Raw genomic sequence first — 12,655 nt, 5'->3', positions numbered from 1 at the left:
CTAGTGGGACTTGTAGCCGAAAAGTGATGTGGAAACTGATGTAGGTTCAAACAAACTGGACAAATTCAAGGGCAGGAAATTCATTGTGAGTTAGTGAATACACAGAAACCACATCTGGCTCAGGAAGTCCTTGAACTCAGCATAACTGGAAGAGTGCTCTTACGTTCTGTGTCCTATGGTAAATTCTTGTGCTATTGAACCAAGGTAGGTAGGTGAACTTGTTTGTTCACAGCTTTGAAGTAGTCCTTCTCTTGAGATACAGGTACCACTTGTGAGAGTGGGTTTTTTCCAATGTGCTTGTAGTTGTATTCTGTTATGCTAGTCTAACAGTGGCTAAATTTGGAAATACAGGGTAATTTGGTACTGTCTCATCTGTCTGCTTTTTATTCTTCCTGCTATAGATTAAGTGTGTTTTTTTCTCATTATATACTATTCAACTTGTAGAAGTATTTATATATACTATACACATATGCAACATACATATAGCATTAATATATATGTATGCATACATACATAAAAAGCATGTATGTATAAAAATAAAATGACCAAGGTTAGAAAAAAGCCTCACTTGTTCTCCATGGTGGTCATTATGGAGGAACTGAGACATCACAGAACAGAAATGAGGCTTTTTTCTAACCTTGGTTGTTGTTCAGATCTGTATTGAAGCACAATTAAGTTACAAGTTTAAACTGACAAAACTAGGAACAAGTGGGCTGGATTAGGAGTAATACCATTCAGAGCTGCTGCCAGCAACTTTATTTGCATATCTGTGTGTCTGGCTAACTGGCATCACTTGACAGAACTGGGTTAGGAAACAACCATATGTGTTTTTAGCCCGGGAGATCTGTCACAGATGGAGAACAGCAGCAGCCAGAAACAAAACCTCTTCATCAGCTTAGTTGTACTCATAGCATCATAACAACACTCTGTACCACAGCTCTTAGACTGTAGTACTCTTTTATTATTATTATTTATTATTATTATTTTAATTTTTATAAAAAGTATCTAAGCTTGTGTTGCATGAGATCACATCTGCAGTGGATGGGCTCACTGAGCATAAAAGCCTACTGGTGGCTTTTACTTGGTGTCCAGCAAATGGAGTTCATATGCCTACATCAAGTGGCAGAATTTGGGACTCTTCACTACCGATCCTTGCTCATGGCACACCAGTCTCAATCATGGATTTTTCAATCTTATTGGCATCACAGAGATGAGGTAGGATGGCTCCTATGACTGGAGTGCTGAAATGGAAGGATGCAGGCTCTTCAGGAAGGACAAGCAGGGGAGATGAGGAGGGGGTGTCACCCTCTTATGTCAGTGACCAGCTGGAGTGCGTGGAGCTCTGCCTGGGGATGGGTGAGGAGCTGACTGAGAGCTTATGGGTCAGGCTTAAAGGAGGGCAGGGACAGGAGACATTACAGCGGGGATCTGCTACAGGTCACCCAACCAAGATGACCAAGTAGATGAGGCCTTCTATAGACAGATAGGAACAACTTAATTTTCACAAGCTCTGGTCCCCACAGGGGACTTCAGCCACCCCAATATCTGCTGGAAGGACAACGCAGCAGGGCATAAGCCATCCAGGAGGCTGCTGGAATGTGTTGATGATAACTTCCTCCTTCAAGCGATAGAGGAGCCAGCAAGGAGAGATGGTATGTTGGACCTTGTTCTCATCAAAAAGGAGGGGGTTGGTGGGGAGTGTGAAGCTCAAGGGCAGCCTTGGCTGCAGTGACCATGAAGTGGTGGAGTTCAAGTTCCTTTAGGGTAGTGAGGAGGGTGCACCCTGGAGTTCAGGAGAGTAGACTTTGGCCTCTTCAGGGATCTGCTTGGTAGAGTAGCATGGGATAAAGCACTGAAGGGAAAGAGGGGCCAAAGAAAGCTAGTTAATAGCTAGTATTCAGGGATAACATCCTCCAAGGTCAGGAACAATGCATTCCAACAAAGTCAGGTAAGAACACCAGGAGGCCTGTATGAATAAACAAGGAGCTTCTGGACAAGCTCAAACACAGAAAGGAAGCCTACAGAGGGTGGAAGCAAGGAAAGATTGGCTGGGAAGAATACAGAGATGTTTGAGCAGCCAGGGTTAGGAAGGCCAAAGCTCTGTTAGAATTAAAACTGGCTGAAGATGTCAAGGGCAAGAAGAAAAGTTTCTATAGGTATGTCAGTGATAAAAGAAAGACTAGAGAAAATGTGGGCCCTCTCCAGAAGGAAATAGGATACCTCGTTACATGGAATATGGAAAAGGCTGAGGTACTCAACAATATTTTTGCCTCAGTCTTCACCAGCAAGTGCTCCAGCCACACCGCCTAAGACACAGAAGGCAAAGACAGGGACTGGGAGAATGAAGAACTGTCCATTGTAGGAGAAGATCAGGTTTGATACCATCTAAAAGAACCTGAATGTGCACAAGTCCATGGGACATGAGGGAACTGGTAGGTGAAGTGGCTAAGCCACTATCCATCATATTTGAGAAGTCATGGCAGTCCAGTCCTGCTGACTAGAAAAGGGGAAACATAACCCCGTTTTTAAAAAGGGGGAAAAAAGGAAGACCCAGGGAACTACAGGCCAGTCATTCTGACCTCTGTGCACAGCAACATCATGGAGTGGATCCTCCTGGAAACTATGCTAGGGCACATGGAAAATAAGGAGGTGATTAGTGACAACCAACATGGCTTCACTAAGGGCAAATTGTGCCTGACAAATCTGGTGGCCTTTGATGACAGGGTTACAGTGTTGGTGGGTAAGGGAAGACCAACTGACGTCATCTACGTGGACTTGTGCAAATCATTTAACACTGTCTTGCACAACATTTTTGTCTCTAAATGGGAGAGATGTGGATTTGATGGATGGATCACTCAGTGGGTAAGGAACTGGCTGGATGGTCACACTCAGAGTTGTAGTCAAGAGCTCAATGTCCAAGTGGAGACTAGTGACGAGTGGTGTCCCTCAGGGGTCAGTATTGGGACTCGTGCTGTTTAACGTCTTTGGAGATATGGACAGTGGGATTGAGTGCACCCTCATCGAGTTTGCTGATGACACCCAGAAGCTGTGTGGTGCAGTCAATACCCTGGAGGGGAGGAATGCCCATCAGAGGGACCTTCACAGGCTTGAGAGGTGGGCCCGTGCAAGCTTCATGAAGTTCAACAAGGCCAAGTGCAAGGTCCTGCACATGGATCAAGGCAATTCCAAGCACAAATACAGGCTGGGCGGTGAGTGGATTGAGAGCAGCCCTGCTGAGAAGGATGTGGGGGTATCAGGGGATGAAGAACTGACAATGAGTCAGCAGTGTGTGCCCACAGCCCAGAAAGCTAACTATATTCTGGGCTGCATCAAGAAAAGTGTGGCCAAGCAGGTCAAGGGAGGTGATTCTCCTATTCTGCTCTCATAAGACCCTACTGGAGTTCTGTGTCCAGCTCCAGGACCCTCAATAAAAGGACATGGACCTGCTCGAGCAGGTCCAGAGGAGGACCATGACTGGGGGCTGGAGCACCTCGCTTATGAGGAAAGTCTGAGAGAGTTGGGGTTGTTCAGCCTGGAGAAGGGAAGGCTCCAGGGAGACCTTGTAGTGGCCTTCCAGTACTTAAAGGGGGCCTGCAAGAAAGCTGGAGAGGGACTTGATACAAGAGCATGTAGTGATAGGACAAAGGATAATGACTTTAAACTGAAAAAGAGTAGATTTAGATTAGATATAAGAAATAAATTCTTCGCTGTGGGAGTGGTGAGACACTGGCACAGGGTGCCCAGAGCAGCTGTGGCTGCCCCCTCCCTGGAAGGGTTCAAGGCCAGGCTGGACGGGGCTTTGATCATCCTGGTCTGGTGGAAGGTGTCCCTGCCCATGGCAGCATGGTTGGAACTAAATGGTTTATAAGGTCCTTTTCAACCTACACCATTCTATGATTCTATGAAAATAACCTCAGATCTTCAGTTACTGGCACAAACTTGTCACCAGAATGACTGTTTTGGGGAAAGACTTAATGATTCACTTTTCTAAGTGAAGGTAGTTTGCCAAGGATTAGAACAGCAGGGATGCCTTTAACTGCTACTGTATTTCATTGGAGGAGTGCGTTAACAGGGAAGACTAATTGTTGCATCCTGCCATAGGCTGTCATTATCTCTTCATTTGTAGGTTTTAATTAGTAAAACTGCCACAGTGTCTGAAAAGCAGCAGAATGGTAATTCTCTGATCAATAGGTATCTGGGTATCAGGATAGTGAAATTATTAAAATTTTAAAGAAACAACTCACCTTTCTTCAGAGTTGATAAGTCTGTAAAAATGTTGTCACTGGTAGCAGTGTCCAAGATTTACTCAAGTCACGATACAAGTGGAGGTAGCTCTACTTACAGAACCCAGTTCCTTTTGTTCACTTAATATACTGAATGATTTGAAGTTCGGTTAGCAGCTCTTACTGTCACCTTCTGGCTTTTCCCCGGCTATCTAGGAAACATTTGGATTAGTATGAGGGATTAATGGATATTGCAACATTGTGCAAGCTAGTTGCAGAGATCAGTCTGAGTATAGTTTTTCCTTTTGCTTATTTACCACACAGTTCAGTGGTGGGAGAGAAGATACCTCCTGTTGTGCCTGAAACCATGTGTGTCATCCATGCAGGTGGCTCTTTTTAAACATTTGCAGCGATGGGCAGGTGATCTCAGGTTATTCAGGGTACAAATGCTTCTCTTTACTCAGCAGCAGCCCTCTACAGGGGTGTGTTGAAAGTCCCAACACTACTCAGGGCAGACCATTGCAGTCTTCTGTGGCAGCAAGTGCTTTTGGCTCTGTTCCCATTGCTTGTTGTTGTCATGCTACCATTAATTTATACAGATGAAAGCTGACTGCAGTAGGCAGACTGGTTAGATATGCATCGAGTGGGCAGTGGGTTATCTATTTAAATGTGGGGATGGCATCTGTACCAAAGAAGCTTTTGGTATTTCTAGGGGTAGAGTTGGGTTGATTTTGGAATAAGGCTCCTTAGAGCTGAAAACTTGTTTTGTTTAAAATAACAAAAAAAGAGCCTTCCTTGTGGAGAACATAGTCTGTGATATTTGTCCATGATTAAACAGCAGTCATGGGGATCTAAATGGTTTGATTTGATTAACAGATGACCTGATGATTTAGCACTCATACTTCTGCCACTCGTCGAGTTATATGGCCTTTCTTTCTTTAAATATGGATAAATATTCCAGTCTTGGAAAAGTACAATTATTGTAGCTATGTAAATACTTTTTCTAATAGCATGTCTTCCTACTTTTTGTGAATGAAGTACCATATTAAAATGCTCAACTTTGGTAATTATATCACAAAATTTATTAGCTTTGCCTCTCTCAAACTTTGTATGAACGACTTCTAAAAAAGCTTTGTACCGAAGCTGCATTTCCTCCTGCTTTTGAGCTGCTTTCCAGAAACAAACATTATAGGCATTATGCTGTATGTGTATGTTGTATGTAATGTGTATACCTGCACATTATACCCATGACCCATGCCAGCCCAAGGAATAGTTGAAAATCCCTACTGGTTTCTGAAAAAAATCTGCTGTTCATCAGATGCTGGGGTGATCTGTCAAATTTCCTTGAGGTTTTCTGAAGGCTGCTTGGTGATATGCACCTTCTGCTTTTTGCTGTTCCTTCTGCTGGCTGCAGCCAAAGGATCTGGCTTTGGGGTGTTGCAGAGCTCCTCAGGGTCTGCTGGGCTTCCTAGGGCTAGCAAAGGGGAAAGATAATTTAATCTTAAAATACTAGTGGATGAGTCTGACAAGTTGTTCTTCCCTGCCCCCTCCTCTTTCTTTTCTTTCCCATGACTTTCCCTACTGGTATTCCTCTGAGTAATACAGCAAGGGATATTTAGTAAGACTAACCTGCAATACAGGATCTGTCTTACAGTCCTGAAATTAATAGAAGCTGTCAATCAGTAGCCTGATGAAAGGATATCTCCAGTATCTGTTGTCACAGAGCAGAAAATAGTTAATACTTAAAAAAAACTTTCAGGACTACAGAGAACAAAGTCATAGGAAAAATAGGGATTGAAAATCTGCAGGGAGGGAACGGAAACCTGCAGATGGTATCTATGTACATATCTGCTCCTACGTGCAAATACTGCCGGGTATGTCTGTGGTTCTCCTGACTGACCTGCAGGATACTTGGCAGAGATCTGAAAACCTGCTTGGTTATGTATGCTGACTGCTCCCAACTCACACCCACTTTTAATATAAACCACAGCTTCCTTCTGGATATTGGTATCTGTTAAGCAAATGTATAAAGGGAAAAATATTAGGAAATCAGACAGGAGAGTGATCCTCAATGTTTCTACATATTTTAGTGATGAATGTTTGGAATCCCTGGAGGTACATAAATGCTGTTTGAGTGCCAACATCGACCTTCAGAACATGTGAAAACTACTTCTGGCATCCAAAACTGATTTCTGAAACTTAATTGTGTTTTATTTTGAGAGTCTTTGGAGAATACCACAGTCTCAGAAATATTGATTGGGGGGGAGGAAAAAAAATCAATCTGGCTGTTTATTAGATCCAAGAAGGATCAGTGCATAAGGAAAAAAGTTTTACATTGGGAAACGCTTCATATCCTGTTTGATTTAAGAACTAGATTGATATAAAAAGAGTTAAGTTCTTGCACTGCATCATTATATAGTGATATGCAGCTACTAAGAACAGCTGAAGAAATCCTCTCTGACCCCATGTAAAACATGCAAGTATTTGTTCCTGGGGTTTGTTTAACTGGAGAAGGGCTGGGATAGCTATTTGTCTTGTATCCCTCCCTGGACACTTTTCGTTCCTAGTGTCCTCTATCAACTGCTTTTCCATCTGGAAATGTGACTGCTTTAAGTCACTCGCTGCTGTTCCCCTAAGAGGTTGTCACCCCTCGGTTAGAGGGAGCGCAGAAGTGGTTGGGTGCAGTCCATGTGTTCTCTTGTATCAGGGAATTAGCCTAAAGAGTTGCTGAAACTGTCTGTTACCTTTACCGCCAAGATGATGTTACAAATTAGTAAGTGCTTGTAGCACCTTGGTGCAAAGCCAGCAGTGTTAGCCTGAATAGCTGGAGTTTTAAACAGAGGTGTCTGTCTTCCTTAAAACAGACAAGGACCCTGCGTAAGTAATAATAATAAAAATAGAGGAGTGCTGGGTGAAGAGGACTGAAGGGGAAGCACTTTTGCCCCACAGAACGCTGCTCTATCAAAGCTGAGGGGAAAGCACACAGAGGCTCAGCAGCAGGGCCCAGTGGCCAGCTTGGTGGGAAAACTGTTCTCTGTGACACCCAGGAGAGCTCTCGTGGCCCACCACTGCACATTCTTGTGGCCCCTCTCTCAGCAAGGCCCAGGGAGGCAGAAGAACTTCAGTCTAACAGTGATACCTTCCAAAGACAAGGGCCATAGCCTTTCTTCAAAAGGGAGGCTAGATTGCCCAAGATGTCTGTCTCACTGTGTGTCTGTTTTCTGGTGGTTTCATGATTTTTTTTTTTTTTAACAGTGATACAAGCTAACTCTGTCTTGCCTAACTAAATTAGTTTACTTCAGAAAGGGGCACCATAGTCTAGACTGAGGGTTGGTGTTTTTATCCCCTCTAATAAGAATCAACTGCAAAGAAAACTGGAAAAAGGTTTCTTTATTTGCTCTTCATATAAGTTTTGGAAGTAATGGGGTTGTTTTCATAAGGATTCTAGAAAAATTCAAACTATTCTATAGCTTCAGTTCTCTTATGGTGTTCTGTTTTCTTATCTCAGATGCACAAATTGCCCTTTTTGGTAGCTTCAGCTGGCTGGCCAAAAGGATTATTGTTAATGATGCTTTCCACAAAGCTATGCACTTGTAAATAGTCTGGTGTGCATCTTGTTCAACAAAACGAAAAGTAAATTTTTTTTTTTTTTTCATTTCATGCTATACACCTATATATGTGTATCCAGCATTAGCTGGAAACTCATATGGATTACTTGACATTTTAGCAAAAAGAGGATATTTTCTGGAAATACCAAATGAAATCAAAACAAGGGTCTGTTAACTAGCTACAGTTTTGTGGCAATTTGTGGCTATGGAAGACCTGACAAAGAATATCAAAGCTTCTAACATCTACAAACCGTGAGTATTTGGGGTGTTAAAGTATTTTCTTTATTACTCCTGAATGAAATAATATTAGTTATTGTGGCATTAATATTGCTTTAAAGCATAGACAAGCAGGTCCCTTTGTGGCACTAACGTTTAACCTGTGGTAGTTGCCCTTGACAGCAAAAAATGCTGTGTCTAAAGAGTCTGTGAAATATAAGTAAATAAAAGCAAATACTGCCTTGCAAGCACTGGTGGCAGCTGTGGAGAGCTCCTTCCTCAGATGGATTTGGCAGGTAGCTAATGAAGAGCACAGACCTGGAACTTGTATCCAAACTGTGGATGGGTATATCTGCCATGGATTCATCTCCTTATTCTTTAACTAACTTTAAAACTTTGGAGTTGTAGACAGCATGTGATGGCAATAAGCTCCAAAGCTGAGTGGTGCACTGAGGGGGTAAGACTTTCAGCCTCCTTAATGACATAAGGTGACTCCGGGATCTTGTGTTTGAGAAGTTGAGTAGCACATAGGTATATGGACTGTGGTATATTTTCTTAGAGACTAGTAAGATTAATATTATGGAAAAGACATGCAGGGAACCATTAGTAGCAAATGATGTGTTGTGATAAATCTGTATGAAGATGCTACTCCACAGCATAAAATCTTGACTCCCCATAGCTGTTTTTCTGACAATAGGCCCAAAATTGATAGAAATGATTGCAAGTGTCATCTTTTGGTATCGGACCATCTCTGCTACCTACTGGAGCCATCAGTGAAGATTTATTCACAAAGGTACCCAGAAACATAATATTGTGGGTATAAACAGCATTATAAGCAGTTCCTATGGAAAAGCAGCTCTCATAGACATGGATAGCTGTTCACTGTAGAAGTAGTAGCGTTAAACGTCAGTCAGTTGCATTTGCCTAGCGAAACCCCTTGAAGACTTTTGTCTGAAGGGAAACCATAAACATCTATATGTTGTCCAGGAATGGCTTGTTTGCCGGATTTGCTTGTCTCCTGCTGTGACTCAGCTATCCCCTTCCATACTGTGCCATGTGAAGATGACTTAGGGCTTTGCAAATGGTGGGAACTGGGGAAGGGCAAGACTGAAAACAGCGGTGAGAACACATGCTTGGAGGCAAATGCACCTATTGGACTAAAGCTGCAGAGGAACTCAAGAAGATGAGCTTTAATTTAGAGAGATTGAATATAGGCTAATATAAGACTCCTCCACAAGGCATCTTGGGACAGTGGCCTTTGGGCTAAACTTAGTCTTCCTGAATATCATTTTAGCTAAGGATTTAAACACAGATGTAAGCAAGCAAGCGAAAGACTGACAGTCCCCAGCAGAAACTTTCCCATAATATTTTTATAGCCATGAACTTGGAGTACAAAAGTAGTGGCGGTCTGGGAACTGCCTTTCTAGTGTGGCTTGGGGAGGCTATCCTAGGTTTAAGGAATAGCATGAAAATGGTGATGGAAATAGTAGCTGCTTAAAGCCATGCTCAGGAGTTAAATCAAAATTATCAAGGTGGCTTTGAGCAAGTAATATGGTCTTTTGGGGGGAGCTGTTTGCCTTTTTTTTTTTTTTTTTATATATATATATATATATATATATATATATATATATATATATATACTTTCATCTTAAAATTGTATAAGAAAGAGGCTAGTGGCATCCCTCAGTATTATGACAACTTCAGGGGTAAATGCCCTGTCTGGATCTGCCAATTAGTGAACTTGTTAACTTTTCCTTTAGAGACTTTGAGAGTACGTGTGATTCTGACTGTACAGGAGGTGTGTTTGTCTCTGATTTCCAGGGACACACTCTTGAGACCAGTCAGTTATGACTGCCAGAGCCTGGAGACAGTTGTCTTCAAGATACTGTGTGTGCCCATGTGTTGGGCTGTTAGGGGAGGCTGATTACCCCAGTGTAGCTTCTGTTGTTGAATTGCTCATGCCATGGTGATGGGAGCATTACAGATGTCTAATTATGTGGCCTGAACTTTGATATCTGCCCAGGGCCTTAAGAAAAGTTAAGGTCACATAGCCAGCTGATGGCTGTCTTCTGCACTAGTTCGGCTTCTGATTGCTTGTGTCTTAACTTGTGTTTGTAGTATGCAGCAGAGGATGGACTTATACACACAAATGATCCAGCCAGGACAGTGTCTAAAGAATGGATTTGCATTTAAAGGCCCCAGCAGTTAGACTTCCTTAGAGAAGGTAAGGATAATGAAGCCCAGGAGATGGGTTTGGGGGTATGATAGGGTTTACTTCAGATAACCACCATACTTAACATAATTTTTCATTTGCTGCCCTGAGAATATAGCTACTCTTTGCTATATCCAGAAAGTCACACTGCAGTATATAAGACCCTGGCTGCTAAAGTCATCGTTTAAAGGATTTTGACTGCTCTAGTCTTGTTACGAACTGCAGCTTTGTGTATTTCCCATGCCTGCTACTTCAAGTCTTAGTATCAGTATTGAGAGCCTCCAGAAAGCTCCTCAGGGTGAGTTTCCTCTGAGAACCAAAGTGCAAAGATGATGTTACTCTCCTAGCAATGCACTAGGATATAGTGTTGGTTAGGCAGAATCAGCTACTTTTCAGGTAACAACAGAATCTGATTTCTAAACCTTGTGCCGATGTAAAACTGCAGCAATGAAGTAGACTGTGTTTGTGTAACTGGCAGCTACTCTCTTGCTTTTGTGAGCTCTCTGATCAAGCCACTTCAGCCTTTCAAGCTTGGCTTACTTGATCTTCTGTATAGGAACAGTCAAAGGGTGAAGTCACCCAGAAAGCATTTGTGCAGAAAAATGCAAGTTGAACTGAAAAGCGGTGTATTGATGGTTGTACCGTGTGCTTTATGTGCAGTAGGCTTAGAGGAAGATACAGAAATTTATTTACAAAAAATGCTTCTGTAATCTGTAGTCTTTTAAAAATACATAGTGAAACAAGTGATAAGATTTCTTTTATGCTCTTTTCTTTCCTCTATTCCTTTCTTCACTGTACCCTCTGAAAAATAACACCAAAAAAAAAGCGTTTTTCATTCATCCTCTCCTCTGACACAAAGGCAGCTTAGCCCAGGGTTTAAACCACTTCTGGGCAAAATCTGCACCTGCAGCATCACCTCACTGTCATCTGCTCTAAGAGTCCTAAGTGAAGTACAGCATATATAAAAGTAAGAGTGGCCAAGTTGACTAATTGGCCGAGAAGCCGAGTTTTGGCTGGGTTGATAAAGCTAAACCCCATCCCTATAACAGTCTGAGGCCATAGTTATATGCTTAGGAGCATCCTGGTTTAAACTGCTACATTGCTTCCCATCCACCTGTAGCTGCTTGTCTGTGGTGAGCATTGCCATGCCGTGGTGGAAGTTGGGGAAGCTGATCCAACTGGAAGAACCCATGGGGCTTGTCTTTCAGTCTGTTTTCACCCAATCCTGTTTACAGCTTAGCTGTGCGAGTACCTGTGTCAGCTCAGAGATGGGAAGGCAGAAGTGAGTACAACAGGCACTGAGGGATAGTAACGGCACTGCCGTGTTGGAGTTGATTATAAAACTTCACCTTTAAAGCTAAAAGGTCATGTAATATTGCATAAATTCTGGCATACTCTTAATGAAACACTTCTCTCTCTAACAAAAAAATGTAATTGAAATTCTGTGCGTGTAAGGTGAAAACTAAAGCTTTTGTTCCTTTGGTAAAGATTTGATATTTTGTAAATCAAGAAGTTAAGATTTGCTTTTATCATGGTGTTCAGTGACCTGCACAACTCTCTCATACAGATTCCTCCACCCAGTCTGATGTTTTGAACAAACACAACAAGCCTAGATGGAGATTTTGATTATGTTCTCACTTTTACCACTGCTCAAGCCAATTGTGCTCAAGAAACAATCATCAGAACTCTGGAAATCAGCAGATGGACCTCTAACAGTTTTAAAGTTAATGCACAGTTTTCAGACACATGCACACAGACCCCTAAGCCCTTCACTGAGAACACAGGTGCTAAAACCAAGCAAGTTCTTGAGAGTTTCTTCTTGGTAAAGAAAGTATTAAGCTGCTCTCAGCACAGAAATAGTTTAGCCTGACCCTACAAAGTCTGATCTACTATACTCTTTGAAATAGCAAGAAAGTATTTTTTACCTAATTTTGCACACAGTTTAAAATTGTTCTTTTTTAAAAAAAAAAAAAAAAGTATTTTAAGACCTCTAATTGTGCATTTGACATTTTTATAAAAAAACTTATTTTCGTGTCTTGTACATATTTGTCTGATCTGTGCAAAAGAAGCCTCTGTAAACTTTATATACAGGCATATTTTACACAGTGCAGAAATAATTAGGAATGTAAAATTGATTATCTGAGGGGAAAAAATGCTGTAACTTTGTAAAAATATAAGTTCATGATGTTAAATGCTTTGTCTCTGATCCTTATCTTGTATGTTTTCCATATGTACTCGGGTATTTAAATTTTAAATGTCTTACAGGAGTAGGCATTTTCAAACTTTGATCACACTGCTTAGTCAGAAAATGAGAAATGTAGTTAACCTCTCTCCTGTGATACTATTTTTATTTTTCCACTTCCTGCCCTACCCACCCTGATGGGTGTTTAACAATT

The 12,655-nt window shown here is 41.8% G+C and overlaps 1 protein-coding gene across 3 annotated transcripts in view; it reads left to right on the top strand.

Annotated features, from left to right (window-relative positions):
• The window catches only part of ESRP1 (epithelial splicing regulatory protein 1), a 37,462-nt gene extending 25,221 nt beyond the window's left edge, over window positions 1-12,241 (top strand). The window contains exons 14-15 of one of the 3 annotated variants that reach the window (XM_032987867.2): window positions 10,166-10,271; window positions 11,827-12,241. In XM_032987867.2, coding sequence (XP_032843758.1) covers window positions 10,166-10,256 — 91 coding nt within the window. In that variant the 3' untranslated portion in view covers window positions 10,257-10,271; window positions 11,827-12,241. The remainder of the gene's footprint in view (window positions 1-10,165; window positions 10,272-11,826) is intronic. The other 2 variants (XM_032987866.2, XM_032987868.2) reach the window with 2 other exon arrangements.
• The last annotated feature ends 414 nt before the right edge of the window (window positions 12,242-12,655 follow it).

This window comes from Tyto alba, unplaced genomic scaffold (assembly GCF_018691265.1).
Source record: "Tyto alba isolate M040663 unplaced genomic scaffold, T.alba_DEE_v4.0 Super-Scaffold_9, whole genome shotgun sequence".
In the NCBI taxonomy this organism is placed as follows: Eukaryota; Metazoa; Chordata; class Aves; order Strigiformes; family Tytonidae; genus Tyto; species Tyto alba.
The sequence above is the reverse complement of the archived record's forward strand: the minus strand, read 5'-3'. Positions and strand labels throughout refer to the sequence as shown.